Source organism: Callorhinchus milii, unplaced genomic scaffold (assembly GCF_018977255.1).
Source record: "Callorhinchus milii isolate IMCB2004 unplaced genomic scaffold, IMCB_Cmil_1.0 Scaffold3, whole genome shotgun sequence".
Taxonomy (NCBI): Eukaryota; Metazoa; Chordata; class Chondrichthyes; order Chimaeriformes; family Callorhinchidae; genus Callorhinchus; species Callorhinchus milii.
The window spans coordinates 27195181-27218808 of record NW_024704744.1 but is presented as its reverse complement, the minus strand read 5'-3'; the positions used below and the strand labels follow the sequence as shown (position 1 = coordinate 27218808).

The following is a 23628-nucleotide window of genomic DNA, read 5'->3' as shown; positions in this document are numbered from 1 at the left end:
ATAAATTTCATCTCACCCTTTCAATCTCCCAGAAAAATAGTATCACAGATAAATCTTGATTCTTCTAGGCAAATATAAATTCACAATATTTACCACACTCCACTTACATCCTCTCTTTCTTCCAGAGGTTTTGCATCTCAAATCACTGCATTGTATCCAATTGACTATTTGGTCTATATCTCTACATCCTCCAATATGGTTACCAATTAGATAGATTCAGTTCAGTAATCTTTGAAGAAATTAATTGGCTCAACATCAACCATTTGGTTGGGAGTGATCCACTTTCATTCCTCTAGAATTTTTTTTTTTATTTTTTTTAAAAGTCTCAAATCCTGCCTCAAAAGACAGTCAGAAATTTAAATGTATTATAACTTATGCGGAAGGTAATGTTTAGAACTGTGCAAGAATAGTTAATGTTCCGAGTCCAATTAAAAAACCCATTCAAAGTTGAACCAGCACTTGTCAATGCAATGAACCTTAAGCTAAGAATAACTGAATATTTTCTTGGTTGATTTGAACATTTATAGCTTTAATTTATTCACACATAAAATTCAATTACATTTTGAATATTCATTAATACACGTAATTATACATTATTCTTAAGGCGTGAAATTCCCCTTAACAGACTGCAAGACATTGACAGCATGACAATTTTATCTTAAGATTTAAGATTGCACAGAATTGTGGAAAATCTTCAAATTCTGTCTTAATTTGGAAGCTGGTTATCCACATTCTTTAAAAGAGCCTGCTTCTAAATTAAGACTAAATTTAAACATTTAGGAATTTTTCACAATTTTGCAACATTTTAAAAATAAATGGCCTGATGACCCACACATAACTGTAATCATGATTTTTCCCTTAAAGGCAAGCTTCTGAAGTACAAACAGTTATAAACTATTATATATATAATATATATATGAGAGAGAGAGATACACTACAACTTTCCTAGAAAGTTACAAGGCACCAACAATTATTTCTGAAAGGATTCATTTTTAAATTGACAATCACCAAAATACTGTTTATAATGTATATCTACATAAAGGCTCAATTCTTTGACTTTTATATTGACTGGTGCCTCCTGACCACGTTCTGCTCAATGTTGTCAACCACCTGAACTGCTGCAAGTGGAATCCTAGTGCCTGGCCCAAAGATGCTGCACACACCCGCCTTGTATAACATTTCATAATCCTAGGACAAATAAAGTAGAAAATATCAGCTGGGTTTTTCCTTCTTAAGAGATTACATAAATCCAGAGGTACAAAACTTTAAAAATGACCATTTAATTTTTAATATTAAGCCTTGTATACGGTACAACACCTTTCACATTGGGAGTGCAAAGCACTTCACAGGATTTCACTATAAAATGTAGAGACTGTATCTTGTAGGTGAGCGAGGCAGCCAATCTGCCTACTGCAACGTCCCGCGATACAGTCATGATGTGAATGACTGGGGCCAGCTGACTTGCTTCCGGCACCAGCCAGTTCTTGCCATTAAAAAAAACATAGCTGACTTCCAGTTCATGGAGTCACTGTCATCATCACTTCCTGTTTTCTGTGCATGTGCAAAATAGGAAGTGATGTCAGTGACCTAATGAATTGGGAGCTAAACTGGCTCCGAGCTGAAGTGCTTGACAACGGAATTTTGCAATCGAGCCTTCTGTGGCTGTCTCGGTTGTTCAGTTCCTGAGCAGGTTCGCAGTCCTCCAGGAGACCGCTGATGATAGCCCGGACACTCTGGCTCATCAGCAGACATTGGGGACAGGGATTCTACCCGCTTGGCTTCTGTTATTCCCCAGGTCAAAGTCCCAATGGTCGTCATTGGTGAACAGTGGGATGTTTGCCAAACAGCGCTCTCAATGGCAAGCAATGTGTTTTAACTGATTAAACTCCAGTGGATCCCCAAGTCACATACCTTGGATCTCCGATCTGCACCTAAACCACCCTGTTTATCTAATTCTCACAGAAAAGTAGGGTGTGTCCCACCAAGGAGAGAGTGCGCATTCTATTCTAGACAGAGATATTTCAATGTCTGTCATACATATGTGGAACCTGTCTCGTTTGGATACACTTAAGCATAGTGATTGGTTTCCATATGTGTCAGATACCCAGCTAACCACAAAAAGCCTCGGGAGGTAACTTTAATATAAAATGGCCAGTTTTTCCAGCTGAAGCATGGGATAGAAAATAAAATTGGACATTACCTGAGGAGGAATCACACCACCACAGATGACCAGTATGTCTGGACGGTGAAGATTACATAGTTCTTTAATCAATTCCGGCACAAGGGTTTTGTGTCCAGCAGCCAAAGTACTCACACCCACACAGTGAACATCTGCATCTACTGCTTGTTGAGCCACCTCTCGAGGAGTCTAGCAGTAAAAATAGCTTATATTAGTCAATACATTTAACAAGAGTTGAAATCCCATAAATTGCGATCATCATATCTTCTGGACTACAGTATAAACTTGCCATCAAGGGTAGTCAATAGTCTGACTGTTTTGTACCGATTACTAAACTAGAACAAAAAAAACTGAAGAAATGGACTTAACTCAGTTGTACTCTCTCTTGAAAAACAGTTAATTTCTTTCTGGTAATTTTCTGATCTGATCTAGATGATTTTCTGTTGCAGAATTCTAGAGATTTGATTAGTGTGGCACTGCAGTCTCACTGAGGAGCTGTGCCGTTGCTTTCAATCTCTTGTCAAATGCTGAACTCGATACAAAATGTTTAAATAATGCAAATGATTGTGATAATGAGCTATTTGTCCTAACTGTACCCTCAAGAAAGTGCATTTGCTCCCACTTCACAACTTGGCTGTATCAAAGCCTCAGTGGATGTCGTGAAAGTTCCCTTCAATTTTATTGATAACATTAACCTTTCCAGAGTTATGTTATGACACATGATTGTTCAGCTGCAAAGGACATTACAGGCATTTGGAGTCATGTAGCTCAGTGGTTAGACACTCGCTTTGCAAGCGAGAGACCTGAGTTCAATTCCAGGCAGAGGGCGAAACCTTGGACAAGTTTCCTTACTCCACACTGAGCCTAATAATAATCACTCCAAAAACAAAACAATAATAAATTGGTCATTTTCAATCTACGACTGTTTGTGGGACATTGCTGTGCGCAATTGGCTGCCGCGTTCGCCCACAAATATACAGTCAATTCACTTTACAGTGTGTTCTGTGAAGCGCTTTGGGACGTCCTCCCGACGTGAAAAGCGCTATATCAAATGCAAGGATTATTATTATTATTATTATGGGCAAGGTTTGCAAAATTAATACCTGGAAATCAGGGGTTATAAAATATGCTGGAAAAATTGACTGTTTTTCCTGGTAGACAGAAGTTCATGAGGCGAATTGAATCTAACAAATCAAATCTAAAAAGAATCTTCAAAATACTGTGAATGGCTTTGAGAGGATAAAAAGTTCAGATTGTTTTCACTGGTTGGTGAATCGGTAGCCAGGGGGCATAAACTCAAGTTGAAAAGAATAATTAAGATAACCCACTTGGGAGACATTGCTGTGTGCAAACAGACTGTCACATTCACCTAGAAATACAGAACCTCTACATTTGACAGCAAAATCCTATGAAAAGCTTTGAAATGTTCCTCACAATGTAAAAGGTGGAAAATGCTCTGATATACCTCGTGATGATATTAATAGTATATTTTTGTGCTGTTAGTACTACCTGCAGGGAAGCATTACTTATATAGGTCTAGAATGAAAGCTTCTTGAAAAAACAATTTGTTGATTATTGCAAAACACAGTTTCTGCCAGAAGCTACTTTCAGAGGACCAAAAATGCTGTTATATCACATTATGTTTTTTGTATCACTTAAGGAGCTTTTCTACCTAACAGCTTCACACACTTTGATGGCCTATCTGGCCTCCAAACTATTTTTGCTCCACTGGAAGCATTATGTGAAATGAACAATGTTCTTCAAAGTTCAAATCTGCACAATAGCACATCTCCAAACAAAAAAACAAAGAAGGCAGATCCCTTCTACCCTCATACAATAAAACAATGCACGATTCCCTCTATTTAACGTTTGTCAAATCAGAATCTATAGCAGTGGTTTATTTTTGCCTAACAGAGAATCAGCATTTGAACTCACAACCTAGGCTGACGCATGAGTAGAGTATGAAGAGCAGGGCATTGTTGGTGGTGCCATCTTCTGCCTGAGAAGTTAAGCCAAGATTGATGTCTGACTGTTCAAGACAATGTTAAAAATCCTATGGCACTATTTCAAAGAGGAGTGGGGAGTTCTGCCAGTAACTGACCAATACTTCTTCCTCATACAAATTCATCAAAATATATTTTAACTCAGCGTTTGTCTCAGTTCTGTTTGTGGGAATAATGCTGGTGCAGATTAGCTGCCACATTTGACTGCCTTAGTTACAGTTCAAGGTAATTTATTGTGTGAAGAGCTTGGAAATGTTTTGGGAGTGATTTATAACAGTAATAAATCTTATATTTGACTTCATCAAGTTAGAGAGATTTCTCAAAGTGTTTCACATGATTTTAATGTAGAATGTCGTAAATGTGTACTTTGTAGGTGAACGAGGTAGGCAATGTGCGGACAGCACGGTCCAATAAACAGCCATTAAGTGAACACAAGTTTTAATAAAAGCTTTAAGAACCTGGAACAATGGTCCTATATCCACGTCAAAGCCAAGATCAGCAAATCCTGTGGCGATAACTTTAGCTCCCCGGTCATGACCATCTTGACCCATTTTAGCGACAAGAAGACGGGGATGGCGACCTTCATTCTTAAAAAATTGTTGAACCCTAGACATAAAAAGGTAAAAGTTTGAAAAGTCCACTGAAAACGGGAATTTCTATAGTTATATTTAAATACATATTTAATGTTGATTTTCAAAACCGTCAAAAAAAATTCAACATATTGTTTAATTACAAGTACTATCTACAATTAAAAATGCAAGGACGATTAATTTTATTATATAAACAAGCAAGATGTTCCTGATGGAGGCACAAGCCCATGACGACACCTTTTAATGTGCTCCACCTGAAGTTACATAAAATGTAACTTATTGGATTTTCTTTCCAAAATTATGCATGACCTTAAATTTTGACAAACGGTTTGATAGGCTAAGGGTAGGTGGGATTTCCTGATCAGATCAGCAAAGGATAATAAGTGAAACCCCATTATTTACAATGCACTTCATTATAACGTGAGCTCACTTACAGTCAATTGAGATGCAGATCCTAATACTTACCGAAAAATCCAAACTGAGTGTCAGAAATCAGCTGGCTCACTTCAAATTGTGTTCTTGTGCTTCAAAAAACTGGCTAGCTTCTCGCAATAAACAAAATAGCCAACATCTGAGTCATGAGGTAGTCGCTGTCACTTCAACACTCCACACGTGCAGAGTGTAAGACATGATACTGACGGCAACTTGACTTAATATTGTTTTAGTGCCTGATGCCATGGGAACTTTCTACATGCATGCATAGTGAATATAGAAACACTTGGACTAGCAACTGTGCCAGTTATAAGGTGCGTTAGGATTTTACGGCCCCAAATTACCACATAACGGAGCTCTATTTTATGTTGTCTATCCTGCATGTCTTCTCAAACCAGCCAAGTACTTCAACTTCTGTCTAGATGTGTAATACGAATTTGCCTTAATCAATACTGGATTTGAGGAAAGCAAAAACAGTATTAATTGAAACATCTCTCAAAATGATGGTTTTCTAAGCGATACCTAGCTCAATGTGTCAGCCTCAGTAATGGTTGAATCAAAGGCTGTGTACAATAAATTAATGAGGCATAGCAGTGCTTCATGACCACAGTCAAATAGCCCAATTATTTTTTAAGACAAGGAAGAGAATCTTTACTTCAAAAGAACTCCACAAAATTGTCACCATTTAAAAAAAAATGCAACTCTTTTTCTCAGATCAATGAGTTATTTCCTCAGCCAAGGTGATGGATCATTTTGAGTCTCTGCTGACATCCTGATCCAGTCGTGACATATTTGGTGCCAGATGCTTAGTAACCTTAATGACCGAATATTCCAGCTGCTTGAGAGGCTAATCTTGTACAAATCTTAGTGATCCCTTCCCTATCACCTCACATAAAGCTGAAACCTAAGGGCAGCCTGCCAAGTAAACGTAGCAGACTTTAATTGCCAAAAACTCCAGCAATTTCTAAAACTATACATTTAGTGAGGAATGTGGCTCATTAAACCATTAAAATATGTGATTTTGATTAAAAAGTAAAACTACTTCTTTAAGAGAACCTTGCAGTAAACCTATGAATAATACAATGGTTTCATCATCTCAGATTCCAGCTCACCGATTCAATGCTGCAGTCAGTTCTTCACTCTCACCAAATTCTTGTCTGTAAGCACCACTCACCATGCGGTCACTGGCTCGATGTTCACCAAATACTATTTTCATTGCCTCTGTAATCTCTCCAACTGTACATCTAGATAAAAACAAAAATTTATGTGAGAGATACAATACATTGAGGAAAAAAGCAAATCATTATTCCATGTTTAAAATCCTAAATCTTAACAGCCATTTATTTTATGTTAAAGCACTTATATAATAGAACTGGGTACATAGAAGATGTATGGGAGTGAAGTATAAGTGCTCTAGTGAGACATGTAGGCAATGTCAAACATTGACAGTCAATGTACATATTCCTCCAATTTTTATTTCCAACATGAATCATATAAGTTACATTTGTTCATATTGAATTGCTACTGCTAGTGATCCTGTCAAATAAATACAGTGTGGAACTCTATGCTGAGGTCAATTTTTTAGAGGCAACTGCCCACAGAAATAAATGAAAAAAAACTAGAGGGCTGATTTGAATAGATGCCATTTACTCGCTCCATGAATGTCGATCTAGCCTGCCTTCTAATGGCACATCCATTTATTCTCGTCATTGAACAGTAAGGGAGTGAGCAGCACTAACGATAGCTTTGATGAAGTCCCAGAGTTAGAACAGCATAAATGCTTGGTCAGATACACAAGAACAGGTCTGCCAAAGGTCACAAGCGAAAGAGAAATGGACCACAAATGACACGAGGGCATAGAAGGACTAACACTCCCAAAGCCAGAAGCCTTGCTGAATAATACATTGCAACACTCAATCTGACAGGAATACCAACTAAGTCTCGCAATTTCAATCAACAACGAGGCAAAGCACATATTTAAAATCATGTTTATAGAAAATCATTTTGTGTTGCATTTGGGGAATTTAAGAGAAACTTGAAATATTTTGTTTTGAGTTTGGCATTACATGGATGGATGGACAGCGGGAAACTACACTGAGCAAGATTATTCAGTTCACCCTAGTCTATTGCAACAAAAATATTGTTAAAAAAGCAATAGGTGGATTTTGCAGGCACCCTCTCTCCAGTGTATTTTCGAAACTAATGCTCATGTAAAATTGAGCATCCATCGAATCTGATAAACATAAGTCTAAAGTGAGCACTTTCTTCAACTCCCTGTGCGCTCAGTGACAGCAAATAGTTTTAGCAACAACAAATTTCATTTATATAACGCCTTTCATGTTGGAAAGACTTCCCAAGGTGTTTTAGCAGTCTTGCATGTCTCTTCTCACATAATGTTGCCCCACAAAAACAGGAATGTGAAAAAACTCCAGTTCAAGCATTGGCATTTACGCTTCTACCTATTGGCAACCCCGTTATAAAAATTGTGACTGTTCCCTCGGTTTCAGCATTCACCATTTTGTTACTAACAATAATAACCATTTTGTCCAAGAGTTTTCCCATTCGAAAATTGGCCACAAATTCCATTTACTGGCCGTACAGTTAAGTCAAACAAAGAAATAGACATTTGCATTGAATTGCACTCATTAAGCTCGATGTCTATTACAGCAGGCAAAAGATCCCCAATAGATCCCCAATGGATATTTAAAAACAAGGTCCCAAAAACAAATGAACTGGGCACAGTATCTGTCCTTAAAAATCAATTATACAAATTTTAAATCCTCCTCTCTTCTCTCTACATATACTGCTTCCTTTGTTTCAATGATCACGCACTCTCGTCTTTAAAGATCTGTACTCTTAAGTCTTTCTGCTTCTATACTCCATAAAAATGCTACGATTTAAACTATATTTAATTTCTTTCTTCTTCCTTCCAAACAACATTATTTTTTTCTAAATGGAAATTCCCATGTATTGGAATGGACTGCGCATTCTCTCGCTTGAGGGACACATCCCGGTTACCTAATTCCAAAGAGTATTAGGTGCAGGCTGACAAGGACAAAGGGTTTGGAAACCTTGACTTTGCTTTTGTGTACTGCTGGAGTTTTACCACAAACTATGCCATTGAACCCAGAATATCCCACCTGAGTGGTGAGAGTGCCACTAGCCAGGCTGAGCCGGACTGACACGCCAGCATAATATTGTGTGGATAGTGCACAACTCAACAGTAAGTGAGCACTGTGAGTGAGCAGAAGCTGAGTGTACCACACTTACCACCATGTGCTGATCAAATCTGGCAACAACATACAGCAATACAGGTTAGGATCATGGATACAACAATAAAAACAATTTACATTTCCATAGAAAAAATTCCCGTCGGGAAGACAGCTCAAACTAGTTTTTACCTTTCCTGAGCAGCTTCCACTGCAAGAGCCAGCAGATTTCCCTTCCCAGTTCTCGCACATTCAGTGATGGCATTAAGGCACTGTTCAGCCGCTGCCTGATTTCTACTTGCTTTCACCTAATTTGAACAAGAAGAGTCTTTCAGTTTATTGTGATCCTTGCAGGTCTATGATGTTATTATTAATTGAAAAAAAAGCAAAGTCAAATCATGCGTCTTATACTCTCAATAATTAAGGCAATGATTCAGATATTGAGTATTCTGAAGTGTGAAAGGAATCTGTGGAACAGGATTGAATGTAGACATTTAAGTTGTTTACATTAAGACCCAGAAAATATCAAACTGAGCAACGATATCTTAGATGGATTTTGAAACTGCTCAAAATCGAGATCAAACTTTTCTTAATATCCACAGCACTTCAGGCATTATTTGCTGACTATCCTCTGGGGGTGGGGGAAAGCAAGCGGGGTCTCCTTGGAGCTGAGCTGGCTTAATCAGTATAGTCAGTCAGCCTCTGAGAGAAAGATAGGTTGCAAGGACTGTACCTAAACCATTACCTAGATTCTTTCATATGCTGATCAATTGGTTATGCATTTCCAGTACTGTCTTGTTTCATACATTCTGTTTTTCCTGTACATTTCTCTTCAGGCCATTATATTTACAACAACAACTTGCATTTATATAGCGCCCTCCATGCGTGGTAGCGTCCCAGAGCACTTCCTGTACCTGAACCATTACCTAGATTCTTTCATATGCTTTTTCTGAGGTCTTTAAAACCTTCCCTGGACCCATCCCTACTCTCCAGCTACCGCCCCATCTCTAACCTCCCATTCCTCTCCAAGGTACTGGAACGAATCGTTGAATCCCAACTCCGCTCCTTTCTCTCTCGCCATTCCCTCTTTGAACCCCTCCAATCTGGCTTCTGTGCTGCCCACAGCACGGACAGACCTGGTCAAAGTCACTAATGACATTCTGAACATCTGTGATCAGGGCTCCCACTGCCTTCTTGTCCTCCTCGACCTCTCTGCTGCCTTCGATACTGTCGACCAATCCATCCTCATACACCGCCTCTCCGCTTTACTCAATCTTCACGGACCTGCCCTTGCCTGGATTGAATCCTATCTCTCTCACCGTCTCCACTTTGTTGCCTCTAACTGTTTCTCCTCCAGCCACCGCACTGTCACGTCTGGCATCTCCCAGGGCTCTGTCCTTGGCCCTCTCCTCTTTAATACCTACGTGCTCCCCCTTGGTGACATCATCCGCAGACATGGGGTCAACTTCCACATGTATGTGGATGAGACCCAACTCTATCTTTCTGCCTCCACCCTCAACTCCAGGACCATTGCTGTCCTGACAGACTGTCTATCAGACATCAAGTCCTGGATGAGGGCAAATTTCCTCCAGTTGAATATGAACAAGACTGAGGCCCTCCTGATTGGGTCGCGCCAGCGCCTCAGCACCTCAGGCTCTGGCAGCATCAACCTCCATGGTTGCACACTACAACTCACCAAGCCAGTCAGGAACTAGGTGTCTTGTTCGACCGTCAACCATCTTTTCTTCCCCACATCCATGCTACGACCCGTTCTGCCTTCCCTCACCTCTATAACATCGCCCGACTCCGCCACTACCTCACCCCTCAGGCCGCTGAAACTCTTGTAATAATAATAATAATCCTTGCATTTGATATAGCGCTTTTCACGTCTTCTTAACGTCCAGTTCAAGATCCTGGTCCTCACCTACAAAGACCTCCATGGCCTCGCCCCACCCTCCCTCTGCGACCTTCTAACCCCCTACCAACCCGCCCCCTTGCTCCGCTCATCCGGCTCCAGCCTGCTGCATGTCCCCCGACCCACCCATCCCACCATTGGCGGAGAGCCTTCAGCCACTCTGCCCCCAACCTCTGGAATTCCATCCCCCAGTCACTCCGCCTCGCCCTCTCCTTAGCCTCCTTCAAGTCTCGCCTCAAAACCCTCCTCTTCGACCATGCCATTGGTCACCCCCCTTCCCTTCCCCTCCCTTCTCTCTCCCTGACTCCAGCTCGGGTCTGAAATGCTGTACACTGTCCAGCGCCTTGGGACGTCCTCCCGACGTGAAAGGCGCTATACAAATGTAATCTTGTTGTTGTAAAACTGAGTCCGTAACGAGTAAGGAATGGGTGGAGGCTCGTGTGGGGTATAAACATTGGCACACACTGGTTGGGCCGAGTGGCCCATTTCTGTGGTGTACATTCTTTGTAAATATTTGTATCGGCTTCACAACTCATAGTCTACATCTTGTTCTTTCAACAATTCCATGGTTAGGAATGTTACAGATGCATCACAAATGAGAGCACTTCTGAAGGACTGGGTTAAAGTAGTCATGGAAATGGAAGGGAATCCATTGTCAATGCTGGTTTGTAATAAAACCAACGTGAGAATGCATCTTTCATCCCGATCGGGATTTTTAGAAGGGGAGAAACTAGATGGTGTTAGCGTTCAGAGGGACTTGGGTGTCCTTGTACACCAGTCACAAAATGTTAGTTTACAGCTACAGCAAGCAATTAGGAACAGTATGTTGGCATTTGTTACAAAAGGGTTAGAATATAAGAGTAGGGAAGTCTTGCTGCAACTGTATAGGGCCCTGGTGAGACCGCACCTAGAGAATTTTGTGCAGTTTTGGTCTCCTTATTTAAGAAAGGATGTACTCGCCTTGGAGGGGGTACAACGTAGATTCACTAGGTTGGTATCAGGGATGAAAGGGATGAGTTATGAGGATAGGCTGAGCAATTTAGGCCTATATTCTCTAGAATATAGAAGAATGAGAGGTGATCTTACAGAAACCTATAAGATTATTAAGGGGCACGACAGAATAGACAGTGGGAGACTTTTTCCCCTGTTTGGGGAAACTTTAACCAGGGGTCACAGTCTTAAAATTTGGGGTAAACCCTTTCGCACTGAGTTGAGGAAAAACTGAGGGTAGTGAATTCATGGAATTCTCTACCCCAAAGGGCTGTAGATGTTCAGTCCTTGAACATATTCAAGACTGAGATTGATAGATTTCTTGTGGATAAAGGAATTAAGTGATATGGGGATAAGGCGGGTAGGTTGAGTTAGAATAGACCAGCCATAATCTTATTGAATGGCGGGGCAGGCTCGAGGGGCCGAATGGCCTACTCCTGCTCCTAACTCTTATGTTCTTATGGAAGGAAAACTCAAATTGATCCACTGCCTGATATCTGCATCATTTGGGGAAAAAAATTTAATTCAGGGAATGGAAGCGATTCTGCTATCAAGTCATTTCACAACATAAGTGGTTATTATGAAAGAATTACGTGGATGTGAAATTGCTATGATCTTACCTTTTTCAGCTTTGCAATCTGTTGGTTACGCACAGCTGTGTTATCAATAGCCAACACTTCAACAGATTCTTCTTTTTCTAGACGATATTTGTTCACTCCAACAATTACCTCAGCACCTGTTGAAATGATATGAAATAAAAGTGTATTCAAGACACTATTCAAAAACGCTAAGCGGCGTCAAATGTGCATTATTCACAAAGAAGCCATTTCTGATTTTTTTTTAAAAAGTTTTTTGAAAAAATAGTCCAGTGAGTAAAACATCATTGGCCCATTTTATCTTTTGATGCACTTGTACAGTTTATGGAAATTGTGGAAGTCGCAAACAGAAGACACGATTAGTTCTTTTTACCCCATGACAGAATATCACAACCTAGTGCCCTCACCCACAAGCTCCAGCTCAATCAAAACTCTGCCACCTGCAACCTCACCTTGCTCCAACTCCTTATTCTCATCAGCCCAGTCCTTACTAAATTCCACTTGTTGCCTACCTCACTACTGATCAATTTCAAGGCCCTCATTTATAAATCTCTTCACATCCTAGTACCTCCCTATCTCTGTGATTTATCTGACCCCTCTTTCAGTCATCCCCTCTGCTCAGCTCCACATCCCGTGCCCCTCTACCTGCCACCGGTAGCTAAGCCTTCAAAGCAACTACCCTTATCCTTTAGACCTCCCTCTCTCTACCCCTCAATCTTGCCACCTCTCCCACCTTTAAATCCCACCTAAAAGCCAACTTCTTCCACTGCTCCCCCAGTCACCTCTCCCCACCACCGTTGCTCGGCATTCAACACAGGCCCGCTAAAGGGCTCTGAGATGTTATCGTTTGAGAGGGACGCCATAAAAATACAAGTTGCTGTTGTGGATACTGGTATTTGTCATTAATAGAACGTAAGAAGATACCCGACTGGATGAGACCACTAGTCTAGCCAAATGGCTCCATTTTCAAACATGTTTCTATTCCACATAATACCCAATCTCTTTCACCATCAAATATTTATCCAATTCCCGCCTGAAGCTGCCACAAAACCACATTCACCACCTATTTGGCAAATTTAACTACCATCTGTGTAATTACATTTATTTTTCTATTCATACTTTTAAATTAGAGACCATGCATCGCCGCTTGCTGTGAACCTTTTGACCATATTGCTTGCAATATTGTAGTTTAGCTTGTGCATACCATTTAAGGTCACAATTATATTTGCCCACAAGTATATTCACCCATAAATATACAGTCAATTCACTTCACAGTACATTCTGCGAAATGCTTTGTGACGTCTAGAAGACGTGAAAAGCGCTGTTCAAATGCAAGGATTGCAAGGTCATTCTGCACATCTTTTTCTTTTAAAACATGTGAACAGACTTGGATCGCCCAGATCACAATTCTGCACCTGAACAACACTTTGATACAAAAAGATTATAAAGATTTAAGCCCCAGAATCCTCTAATCAAAAGGTCATTGGAAAAATAAATGTAAAAGGCTTAATGGACCCCATTAGCAATATTAGTAATCTAACATTGTCCTATGCTACTCTTTTCTCCAGGTTTCAATTCCCTACAAAAATTAAGCAGTTGATTCCAGCAAATTGAAAATGTCCCAAGCAGAAGTATTTGTAAGATTTTATAGTTTTGCTGTTTAGAAGAGTTTTAGTATTGCAGTAGGCTGAGTGTTGCAGAGGAAATCACAGCACATGCATTTAAACAACATCTACATTACATCTTTCACACTGAAGAACATTCAAAGTGGCTGCCGAACAAAGTAAAAGATATTGTCCAAGGGGATAATAATAATAATCCTTGCATTTGATATAGCGCCTTATCACGTAGTTGAAACGTCTCAAAACACTTCACAGCATATATTGTAAAGTGGATTGACTGTGTATTTTGTGGGCGAAACTGGCAGTCAATTGCGCACAAACAGTCGTGGATTAAATGGCACAATTTCTTTTAAAGGATTATTCCCCCTGGAAAGCATCTGCCAACAACCAGGTTCCTACTTACTGCTAGGTAAACAGATTTTGGTGGAGTAAGGCAACTCAGGTCCTCTCACTTGCAAGTGTGTTAGCTACTACACTAGGAGACTCCATAATATGGTTGAAGATAAAGGTTTACAACAACAACAACAAAATTACACTTGTAAAGGGCCTTTCACAGCAGGAGGACGTCCCAAGGCACTGAACAGTCAGGGATCAGGACACAAGTGTGGTGGGGGGGCAGGGTTGGGATGAGGGAGGGCAGAGAGGTAGGAGGGCGGCCAAATGCACGGTCGAAAAGGAGGGTCTTGAGTTGTGCCTTGAAGGAGGCAAGGGAGGGAGCCAAGCAAAGGGATTGTGGGATGGACAATGGGGGTGGGGGCCGCCAATGTTAGGGTCGGGAGGGAGACATGGAGCAGGCTGGAGCCTGCTGAGTGGAGGAAGTGGGCAGGTTGATTGGGGGTCAGCAGGGGGCAAGGCCATGGAAGGCCTTGAAATTGAGGACATGGATTTTGAATTTTTTTTACAGGAGGGTTTTAAAAGCAAGGGAGAGAGGTAAAAAGAAAAGGATGCAACTCTTACAGTATCTTTGACCTCAACTGTAAGTTCTTAAGGTGCTCTTAAAGTCTTAAAATTGGCAGATATTTAAAGTTCCAATGTAAAAACTCTGGAGATATACATGAGGACACAGTGCTAAGAGACCCACTCCCTGTTTGAATGACCAGCCAGTAGTGCTAAACACTTCGGGATGTCCTCCTGACATGAAAAGCACTATATAATGTAAATTTATATTGTCACGGACAGCAAACCAGGGAAACGAACAGCTAGTAGAAAGCAAACAGACTGGCAGCTGGCATGCACAGTGAAACCAGCCATTATAGCGTAGGTTGGGATTTTATGGATGTCAATTACCATGTTGCAATGAAGCTCCATTATATACACATGCCACACACAGAGTGTGGTAACAGCAAGTTTGTTGAAGTTGATTCATTATAATTTATACAAACTGAGAAACTCCAACAATTCCAATTGAACTGAACAGCATTTAGTTTTATAGCTAAAAGGGTTAGCTCTAACCCTGGTAGTTTTGTTGATGCTTGTAAGAATTGTCACTCAATTATCTATCATCACTCCCTCTGTGTGTGCATTTCATATTACATAAACGGAAACCATTCATGGTTTGAATTCACAGTGACCTACTTGGTTTTGATACTCTTAAGGATAAATTACAAACTTAAAACTCAAAATTTTGAGTTCATGATAAGTTCAATTATAATGTTCCAATACAAGGATTATTATTTAAAAGGATACAAGGATTATTCCAATTCAAGGATTTTCCAATATAAGGATTATTATTATATGAATGATTTCCATCAGGCTCCACCACTGTTAAGCGCTCTGAGACACTACCCTGTATGGAGGGTGCTATATAAGTGCAAGCTGTTGGTGTTGTTGATATTATTATTATCTGAATGATCAAACATATTTTTCCTTTCATGTTCCAACAGCATTGAATAACCAGCCGAGAACACAATGAATAAAAGATGTTTACCAGAGTCAATTCTTGCCTGTCTTCTGGCAGCGCACTCTTCAATCCGAAGTTTAGGAATGCCCTCTGCTACTGCCTTTGCCATTCCACCCATTTCTTCAATCTCATTGATAAGCTAAAGTTAAACAAAACTATAGCATTTACTCTAGTTATTTGCAAAAAAACTACCTTCCTCACTAGGGCACATTCATTTATCCCACCGGGCGTCTGAGCAAAAAGGACCGTTCTGATGAAGACATCACATTTAAGCATTTTAATTATTTCTCTCAAAACTGTACATGTATTCCTACCTCCTTATTCTTTGTGATCTATGATCATTTTATATCAGGAACACAACTTTAGAAGGCAATATTGTGGAGACTTAATTACTTCATATAGGCTACTCCATTATGTACTTAAGGAGCAACGGTAATAGTAGTTGGACTGCTTTGAGCGTGAATTGGAGGCATGAATAGAAAGCAGGTCAAATAACTTCAAAGCTTGAAATTTCCCTTGGTGACTAAGTGAAAAAATGATCGTCTACTTTTCTTGAATAATTAATGTAATTAAATATTGAGTTGAATTATATTGATTTATAACCAGCATCACTTTCTTTAAGGATTTTACTCTGTTAAATTAAGCAAGCTCCTCTCAGTATATAATAAAATTGCAAACCCTCAATTAACCACACGTATAAAGCTGAAACTGTCACAGCATAACAAACACAAAAATGTGTGTCGTCTCTGTTGAATAGCGATACAAACCTTTAAAGCAGCATCATACACATCATCGGTTAGAGACTCCATCATGAATGAACCAGCCCAGGGGTCTGCCACTTTTGGGATACCAGATTCCTCCTGGATAATGATCTGGGTATTCCTGGCAATTCGGGCACTCTTGACTGTGGGCAGACCCAATGCTTCATCAAAAGAGTTTGTGTGCAGTGACTGAGTGCCTCCAAACACAGCTGCCATTCCCTCAATCACTGTGCGAATAATGTTATTGTATGGGTCCTGAAAATGAAAAATTACACTAGCATATGAACAAATTAAACATTTACCTGTATAAATCACTGCAACTTTATATCTTTAATAAGCAAGCTCCCCTCAGTAAATCATTAAATCCCAAACTCTCAGTTAAGCACACATGTAAAGCTGATGGCACAACAAGTATAAAAAATGTGTTGTTGTTATAGTTGAAGTACTTTGAACTCTACGGTTTAAACCTCTGGTGTGGCATGTCTTTTTTGTCCACTAACCTGCTCAGTTAGAGACCAACCAGAGGTCTGACAGTGAGCACGGAGCAGCAAAGATTTGGGATTCTTGGCGTCAAACTTTTCTTTTATTAAATGTGCCCAGAGCCGTCTCGCTGCTCTCAGCTTTGCTATTTCCATGTAGAAGTTCATACCAATTCCCCAGAAGAAAGAAAGTCTGAAACACAAGGGCAAAACATTTCATTCCATAGTGTTTTAAAACTACTCTCTCCAATGTCATTCTGTACCTTCTAAAATTACAATTGCTGCCCATGATGCCAATTGAATGCTTCACATGTTGAACAAATAACTCGTACAGAGCAACATTACCCTGGAGTCATCATGACTTCCAGTGGTAAAGCGATTATGAGCCAGAAACCTGATTCCCAATTCCTGCTCAGGAATAAATGTTCTGTGTTTCAGACAAAGTGTTGTGCTGGGTTTGAGTTGAAATACTGCATTAGTGCAAAATGTGTTCTAAACTGGGAATAAATGGATCCGAATCCATTGCAAAACTTATCAAACTTATGCCAAATCATAATGTATATAATGTATAAATAATATATTCTGAACATATTTCTATACTTTATGAGATTCTCCCGTCACTGGTGAGTATAATTTACAAAAATGTACAAGTGCTGCAAAAGGTCAATCACTTGGTCCTGGTGACCTATCTTCCCTCTAAGCAGCATCTGCGACCAATATTAAGGGACAGTATGACAAAATCTCAAGCCAAAGATGCACTTGAATAGGAGCAATGGGAGTATAGTCTAATGCATTAATCAATAGTTGCATTTTGTGGTAGAAACCAACCTACCACATAGACTATATAATTAAAATATAAATAATCCTTGCATTTGATACAGCGCCTTATCACGACTTCCAGACGTCTCAAAGCGCTTCATACGATACACCGTAAAGTGAATTGACTGTATATTTTGTGGGTGAAAGGCGGCAGCCAATTGTGTCCCACATACAGTTGTGGATTGAATGACCCATTTATTCATTTTTTTTGAAGGAATTATTATCCCCGGAAACCAGTGATCCGCCAATCGACTAACAACCGGGTTTCTACTTACTGCTAGGTAAACAGAGGCGGGTGGAGTAAGAAAACTTGCCCAACGTTTTGCCCTGACGGGAATCGAACCCATGCATTTCGCTTGTGAGGCGAGTGCTCCAACCACTGAACTACAGGATTCCATATGAGTTTCAAGTGCTGACGTGGGGCTTGAACCAACAACGTTCTGACTGAGAGGTGATAGCGCTACGAAACTGAGCCCAGGCTAACACTCAGGAATCTCCAGACCTAGTTATCTCCAAACAAACATACGTACAAGTGTTGGACTTTGTAAGTAATGAAGTATCTTTGCGACAACCCAAATAGTTCCAATTAAATTTGATAACCAGAGAAAACACTGTTTTCTGTGGAAAAATGGACTATAACTTGAATTATATTAACCATAATTCGATGTGCACACTTGCAGAACAATCCATACAAGATCTGCCATTTCCTATTTGAATCTTCCTTTGATATTAAACTAAAAGATTCTTAATTTTTACTGCAGTTAGTGTTCTGTCTTTTCATACAACACTGGCACAAAGTACTGCATTGTCAGTCTATTCCAAAGTCAAAAGATTAAAGAGATGAATGTGTTTGCTTCACCATTAATGCATCAGGGAATTAGTTAAATCCTACCGTGGTGCAAATTCATCGATGGTAAGTCCAACCTCGAGTCCAGTCCTGCAGTATTCTAACCCATCCGCTATGGTGTAAGCCAGTTCCAAAACTGCATCAGCACCAGCTTCCTGGATATGGTAGCCACTGATAGAAATCGAGTTGTATTTGGGCATGTACTGTTGAAGAAAATAAACAATTTATTGGTCAAGCTATTCAACAACAAAGGCAATTAAGAAGAACAGACAAAGAAAATACATATTGCTGTGCTGCAAAACAGAGAGCAGTGACACTCATTATAGATGAGGGGCCTTTTACAGCAATTAGACTGATGGCCAGTGATGAGCAATAATTATGAGGATAACAACTGGATAAATAAGGCCTCTTCAGCCTTGATAAGAAATTTATCAGTGGGAACCTTACAAAGAAATACACGTCGGGAGGACATCTCAAAGCGCTTCACAGGATTTACTGTGAAATGGAGTGACTGTATATTTGTAGGCAGCCCAATTGCGCCACAATGTCCCACAAACAGCTATGAAACAGCTATCAATTTTATCTGAGGAATTGTTAACAGGAAACCAGGAGAAACTCCTTACTCTTTTCGACTAATGCCGTGGGATCTTTACCATCCACCTAACAGGTAGTTGGGATCATGATTTAACGTGGCACCTCCGACAATGCAACACCCCCCTTGCACTGCATTGAAGAGTCATCTTAGACTGCGAGTTAAAATCCTGTTGTGGTACTTGAACTCACCACCTTCTGGTCCAGAGATTAGAGCTGATAGCGAGAAATTATTTCCACTGCTTGGTGAATCAGTAACTAGAGGGCATCAATTTAGGATAGTTACCAAAAGTAAAAAGGGGAGATTAGTAGGGTTCTTGTTTAACATAGTTAGGATATGGAACAAGATTGGTATTTAAAAAGGAGTAATCTGAAGGAGTGTGGAGAAGGCAGGTAAATGGGGCTGGATGGATTGTTCTTCCAAAGAGTCAGCGCAGACACAATGGAGTTTAAATAAGCTTTCTTCTGTATTGTAAATTTCTATGGTTCTAATACTTTCGGATACACTGGGAAAACACTGGGATAAGAGGGCACAGTGACAAGGCAATGAAGGACAACATGAGGTCCAATGGGATTATAGTTAGTAACAAATAACCAGAACAGGTTATCAGAAAAAGTAGTTGAATAAGGCCAGGTCACTGGACTCTTAAGAAACAGCTGGTTGTTGTTTTGGAAGATAGTAGGATTACATAAGACAGTTTCATTACAGAAATACTTTTGATTGAGATCCTTACAAATATTAAATCCATTACATTTCAAAGAACAGAACAAAATGAATGTTGTCCAGCTTCCAAATCAGCACCAATTTATACAGAAATGTAACATTATGTCCATCCATATCTAGCATCAGTTGTATTATATACTTTTAATACATGGAAAAAAATGATACAGTACTAACCTTTGAAGTATACTGGAAAATATCAGCTATAATCTTCATTGAAGGCTCCGGTGGGAAAATATAAGTGTTCCTGACCATAAATTCTTTCAAAATATCATTCTGAATAGTACCAGTCAACTTTTCTGCAGGAACTCCTTGCTCTAGCCCAGTCACAATGAACATGGCCAGGACTGGCAGTACAGCACCATTCATAGTCATTGAAACAGACATTTTTTCCAGAGGGATTCCATCAAAAAGCATCTTCATATCTTCAACACTGTCTATAGCAACTCCTGCCATCCCAACATCTCCATGAACACGGGCGTTGTCTGAATCATAACCCCTGTGAGTGGCAAGATCGAATGCGACCGAAAGTCCCTGCTGACCAGCTACAAAGAGAGTAAATAGATTACGATCACTATTGCCATTTTGGACTGAGCAAGAGTTTATTTGGATTTTCTTTACAAGAAATGCTGCCGAGTCATCACTGAATCACTAAAAAAATTATTACAATAAATTAGCAGTGAAAATACAATGTATTCCAAGTGTAGATGCACAAAATATAAGACCAAGCAACTTATGCTTTCAAATAATTGATAATAGTAATCCTTGCATTTGATATAGGGCCTTATCACGTTTTCGACACGTCTCAAAGTGCTTCACAGAATCAGAACATACTGTAAAGTGAATCAACTGTATATTTTGTGGGCAAAAGACGGCAGCCAATTGCACACAACAGTATCTCACAAACAGTTGTAGATTGATTGACCAAATTATTATAATAAAGGTTTTGAGGGATTATTACTCCTGGAAAGCGATCCGCCAATCGACTAACAACTGGATTCCTATTTATTGCTAGGTAAACAGAGGCGTGCGGAGTAAGAAAACTTGCCTAATAATAATCTTTCCATTTGATAGAACGTCTTATCACGTCTTCGAGACATCTCAAAGCCGGGAATCGAACCCGGGTCCTCTCGCTCGTGAGGCGAGGGCTCTAACCAATACACCACAGAACTCCGCTATTTCACGTAAGAACAAAAGGACATAAGAACATGAGCAGAATCCTGTCGTCGCTCAAGCATCGAAACCATACACTTCCAGGAGTGGTAACAGATGAGTGATAACGATAGCTAACCTTGGTGCCGTGGTTATTCTGATCCGGCTCCCCTCCCCCGTTACCCTGCTCCGCATGCGTCAGCCTTGGCTTAGTTGGTAGCACTCCCCCCGCCTGTGTTAGAAGTTTATGAGTCCACGTGCCACTATCCGAAAAGAGAAAGGAATTTCTCCCGCTGTCCTGTCCAACAATTCCCCAGATAAATTTGGTCACTCACTTCATGGCTGTTTACGGGACATTGCTGTGTGCCAATTGGCTGCGGAGTTTGCCCATGAAACACACGGTCACCGCACTTCCGCGGCAAATCCTCTGAAGCGCTCCGAGACATCGTCCAGGCAAGGGAGGCCCTCGTAACAAATGCAACGATGATTAATATTTACTCGTCAGTCGCTGGAGTCTTGAGACGTCACCCGAGGTTAGTGGCACAGCGCTCGGCCAACAAAATAAAAGGGTGTCTGGATTGAATATTTCCTGATTAATGGCAGAAATCTGTGGCGTTTGGTTATTTTTATGATGATGTTGTTGCTGTAGGACAGGTGACGGTCTCTGTAGACACAGCTGCTGTCACCGTCCCGTCCCCTCACCGTCCCCTCACCTCCCCTCTCCCCCCCTCACCTCTCCCCTCCCCCCTCCCCTCTCCTCTCCTCTCACCTCTCCTCCCCTCTCCTCTCTCCCCCCTCCCCTCTCCTCCTCTCCCCTCTCCTCTCCCCCCCTCCCCCTCCCCTCTCCTCTCCCCTCCCTCCCCTCCCCTCCCCTCTCCTCTCCCCCTCCCTCTCCTCTCCCCTCTCCTCCTCTCCCCTCTCCTCCTCTCCTCTCCCCTCTCCTCTCCTCCTCTCCCCTCTCCTCACCTCGGATGTTGTCCCTGTAAAACCTGTTGCTCTCCTCCACGGTGCTGAACCCCGCATACTGGCGGATAGTCCAGGGCCTGTGTGTGTACATGGTGGGGTAGGGCCCGCGGGTGAAGGGCCAGACGCCGGGCAGCTCCTCGCTCAGGTCGGCCGTGTCCCGCTTGGTGTAGACCGGCTTCACCTCGATGCCCTCCGGCGTCTTCCACACCAGATCCGCCGCTTTCTTCCCCTTCAGCTGTTTCTCCGCCAACACCACCCACTCCGGGTGTAGGGAGCTCCGGGCCCGCGCCCATTGCGGGCGGGTGGCCGAGCCCGGCCCGCGGCGCAGCAGCTTCCAGAAGCGGAGCATCACCAGAGACCGAGGCTGAGACCCTGCAAACAGGCCCTGAGTGACAGCCCGCCCGACCAATCAGAGCTCAGCCCCTCAGCCAATCAGAGCTCAGCCCCTTAGCCAATCAGAGCTCAGCCCCTCAGCCAATCAGAGCTCAGCCCCTCAGCCAATCAGAGCTCAGCCCCTCAGCCAATCAGAGCTCAGCCCCTCAGCCAATCAGAGCTCAGCCCCTCAGCCAATCAGAGCTCAGCCCCTCAGCCAATCAGAGCTCAGCCCCTCAGCCAATCAGAACTCAGCCTCTCAGCCAATCAGAGCTCAGCCAATCAGAGCTCAGCCCCTCAGCCAATCAGAGCTCAGCCAAGCAGAGCTCACTCCCGGCCAATCAGGAACTTGCTCTGGCTGCACTGTCCAATGTGCGGTGAGCAACAACAACAACTTGTATTTATATGGCGCCCTTCACATGGGATAATGTCCCGGAAAAGTGATCCGACAATCGATTAACAACCGGGTTCCTACTTACTGTTGGGTAAACAAAGGTGTGTGGAGTAAGGAAACTTGCCCAACATTTTGTTCTGCCCCGGACTCGAACCCAGGTCCTCTCGCTTGTGAGGTGAGGCTCTAACCACTGAGCCACTGGACTCCACGTTACCATTTTCACATTACAAACTGCTTTTCAAAATGAATCTAGTTTCCTGACCTCAACTGCGCTTCCCGGTAACCCGTTCCAGTTGTTAATTACATTCTGAATAATGAAAACGTCCTGGTATTTGTCCTGAAATTGCCCTTTGCACACATTAAAGTTTAGCTCCTCTTGTTCTGGTGTTTGGTACATCTGAGAGTGGTAACACTCACACTTCTGAGTCAGAAGCCCACCCCAGAGCTCTGAACTTACATAGACAAAGCTGACATTGCAATATAGTGTTGAGGGTGTTGCTGCATTGTCGGAGGTGCCATCCTTCAGACAAGATGTTAAAGATTTTCTTATGAAAATCAATGTAAATCAATGATTTACTCATTGAAGTAAATGGCTTCAATTTTACCGTTTTAATTTCAGTTTTAGAGCGAATGAGCGCCACACATTTTAATTTCCAAGGTTAGACAGCATGGGGCAGCGGAAGTAGGTTGAAGGAGGTGGTGTACAAGAGAAATTGCCTGTTCCTATCCACCAGAATTAGCCTGGAAGATCTGTGGAGCCCGGCTGACGGCGCAGGTGCTGGTCATGGTCAAACCATATCTGTCAGTGGATACACCATAATGCTCTCCAGCCTACGGATCATGGTTTGATTTCTTAGTTTAAATACACATACTGTATTCCACTCCCCCTCCACTCAACCAGCTCGTGTCTTCTGCTCCATCATCAGTGGCTGGGCTTTCAGCTACGATGGTCCTAACCTCTGGAACTTCCTGCCTCAGTCCCTTCACCTTGATGCCTCTTTGCCCATATTGAGATCATATCTGAAGACCTTACTCTTCAACTGTTTTTACGGTCACATTTTCTTTCTCCCCAGCTCAGTGTCAAATTCTC

The 23628-nt window shown here is 41.5% G+C and overlaps 1 protein-coding gene across 2 annotated transcripts; it reads right to left on the bottom strand.

Annotated features, from left to right (window-relative positions):
* Window positions 1–508: 508 nt before the first annotated feature.
* mmut (methylmalonyl CoA mutase) lies at window positions 509–22167 on the bottom strand. 2 transcript variants are annotated; one of them, XM_007903266.2, is made up of 12 exons: window positions 21773–22167; window positions 19832–20199; window positions 18388–18545; window positions 16698–16869; window positions 16204–16452; window positions 15464–15575; window positions 11939–12054; window positions 8606–8721; window positions 6317–6448; window positions 4641–4788; window positions 2201–2368; window positions 509–1188 (listed from the first exon to the last, which is right to left on the bottom strand). In XM_007903266.2, exons 1-12 carry the CDS (start codon window positions 22119–22121, stop codon window positions 1060–1062), a joined length of 2217 nt encoding a protein of 738 aa, XP_007901457.2. In that variant the 5' UTR covers window positions 22122–22167; the 3' UTR covers window positions 509–1059. The 2 variants fall into 2 exon arrangements, with proteins under 2 accessions (XP_007901457.2, XP_007901459.1); XM_007903268.2 differs by lacking the exon at window positions 21773–22167 and adding an exon at window positions 20946–21117.
* Window positions 22168–23628: the final 1461 nt, after the last annotated feature.

Bases quoted from the DNA above. Each gene is read 5' to 3' on its own strand.
- mmut (XM_007903266.2), bottom strand. From the start codon at position 22,121: ATGCTCCGCTTCTGGAAGCTGCTGCGCCGCGGGCCGGGCTCGGCCACC. The intron at 8,722-11,938 runs GTAAGATCATAG...TGTTCAAATTAG, and splicing joins AGATTGCAAAGCTGAAAAAG to GTGAAAGCAAGTAGAAATCA. The intron at 4,789-6,316 runs GTGAGCTGGAAT...TTTTATGTCTAG, and splicing joins CTGACTGCAGCATTGAATCG to GGTTCAACAATTTTTTAAGA.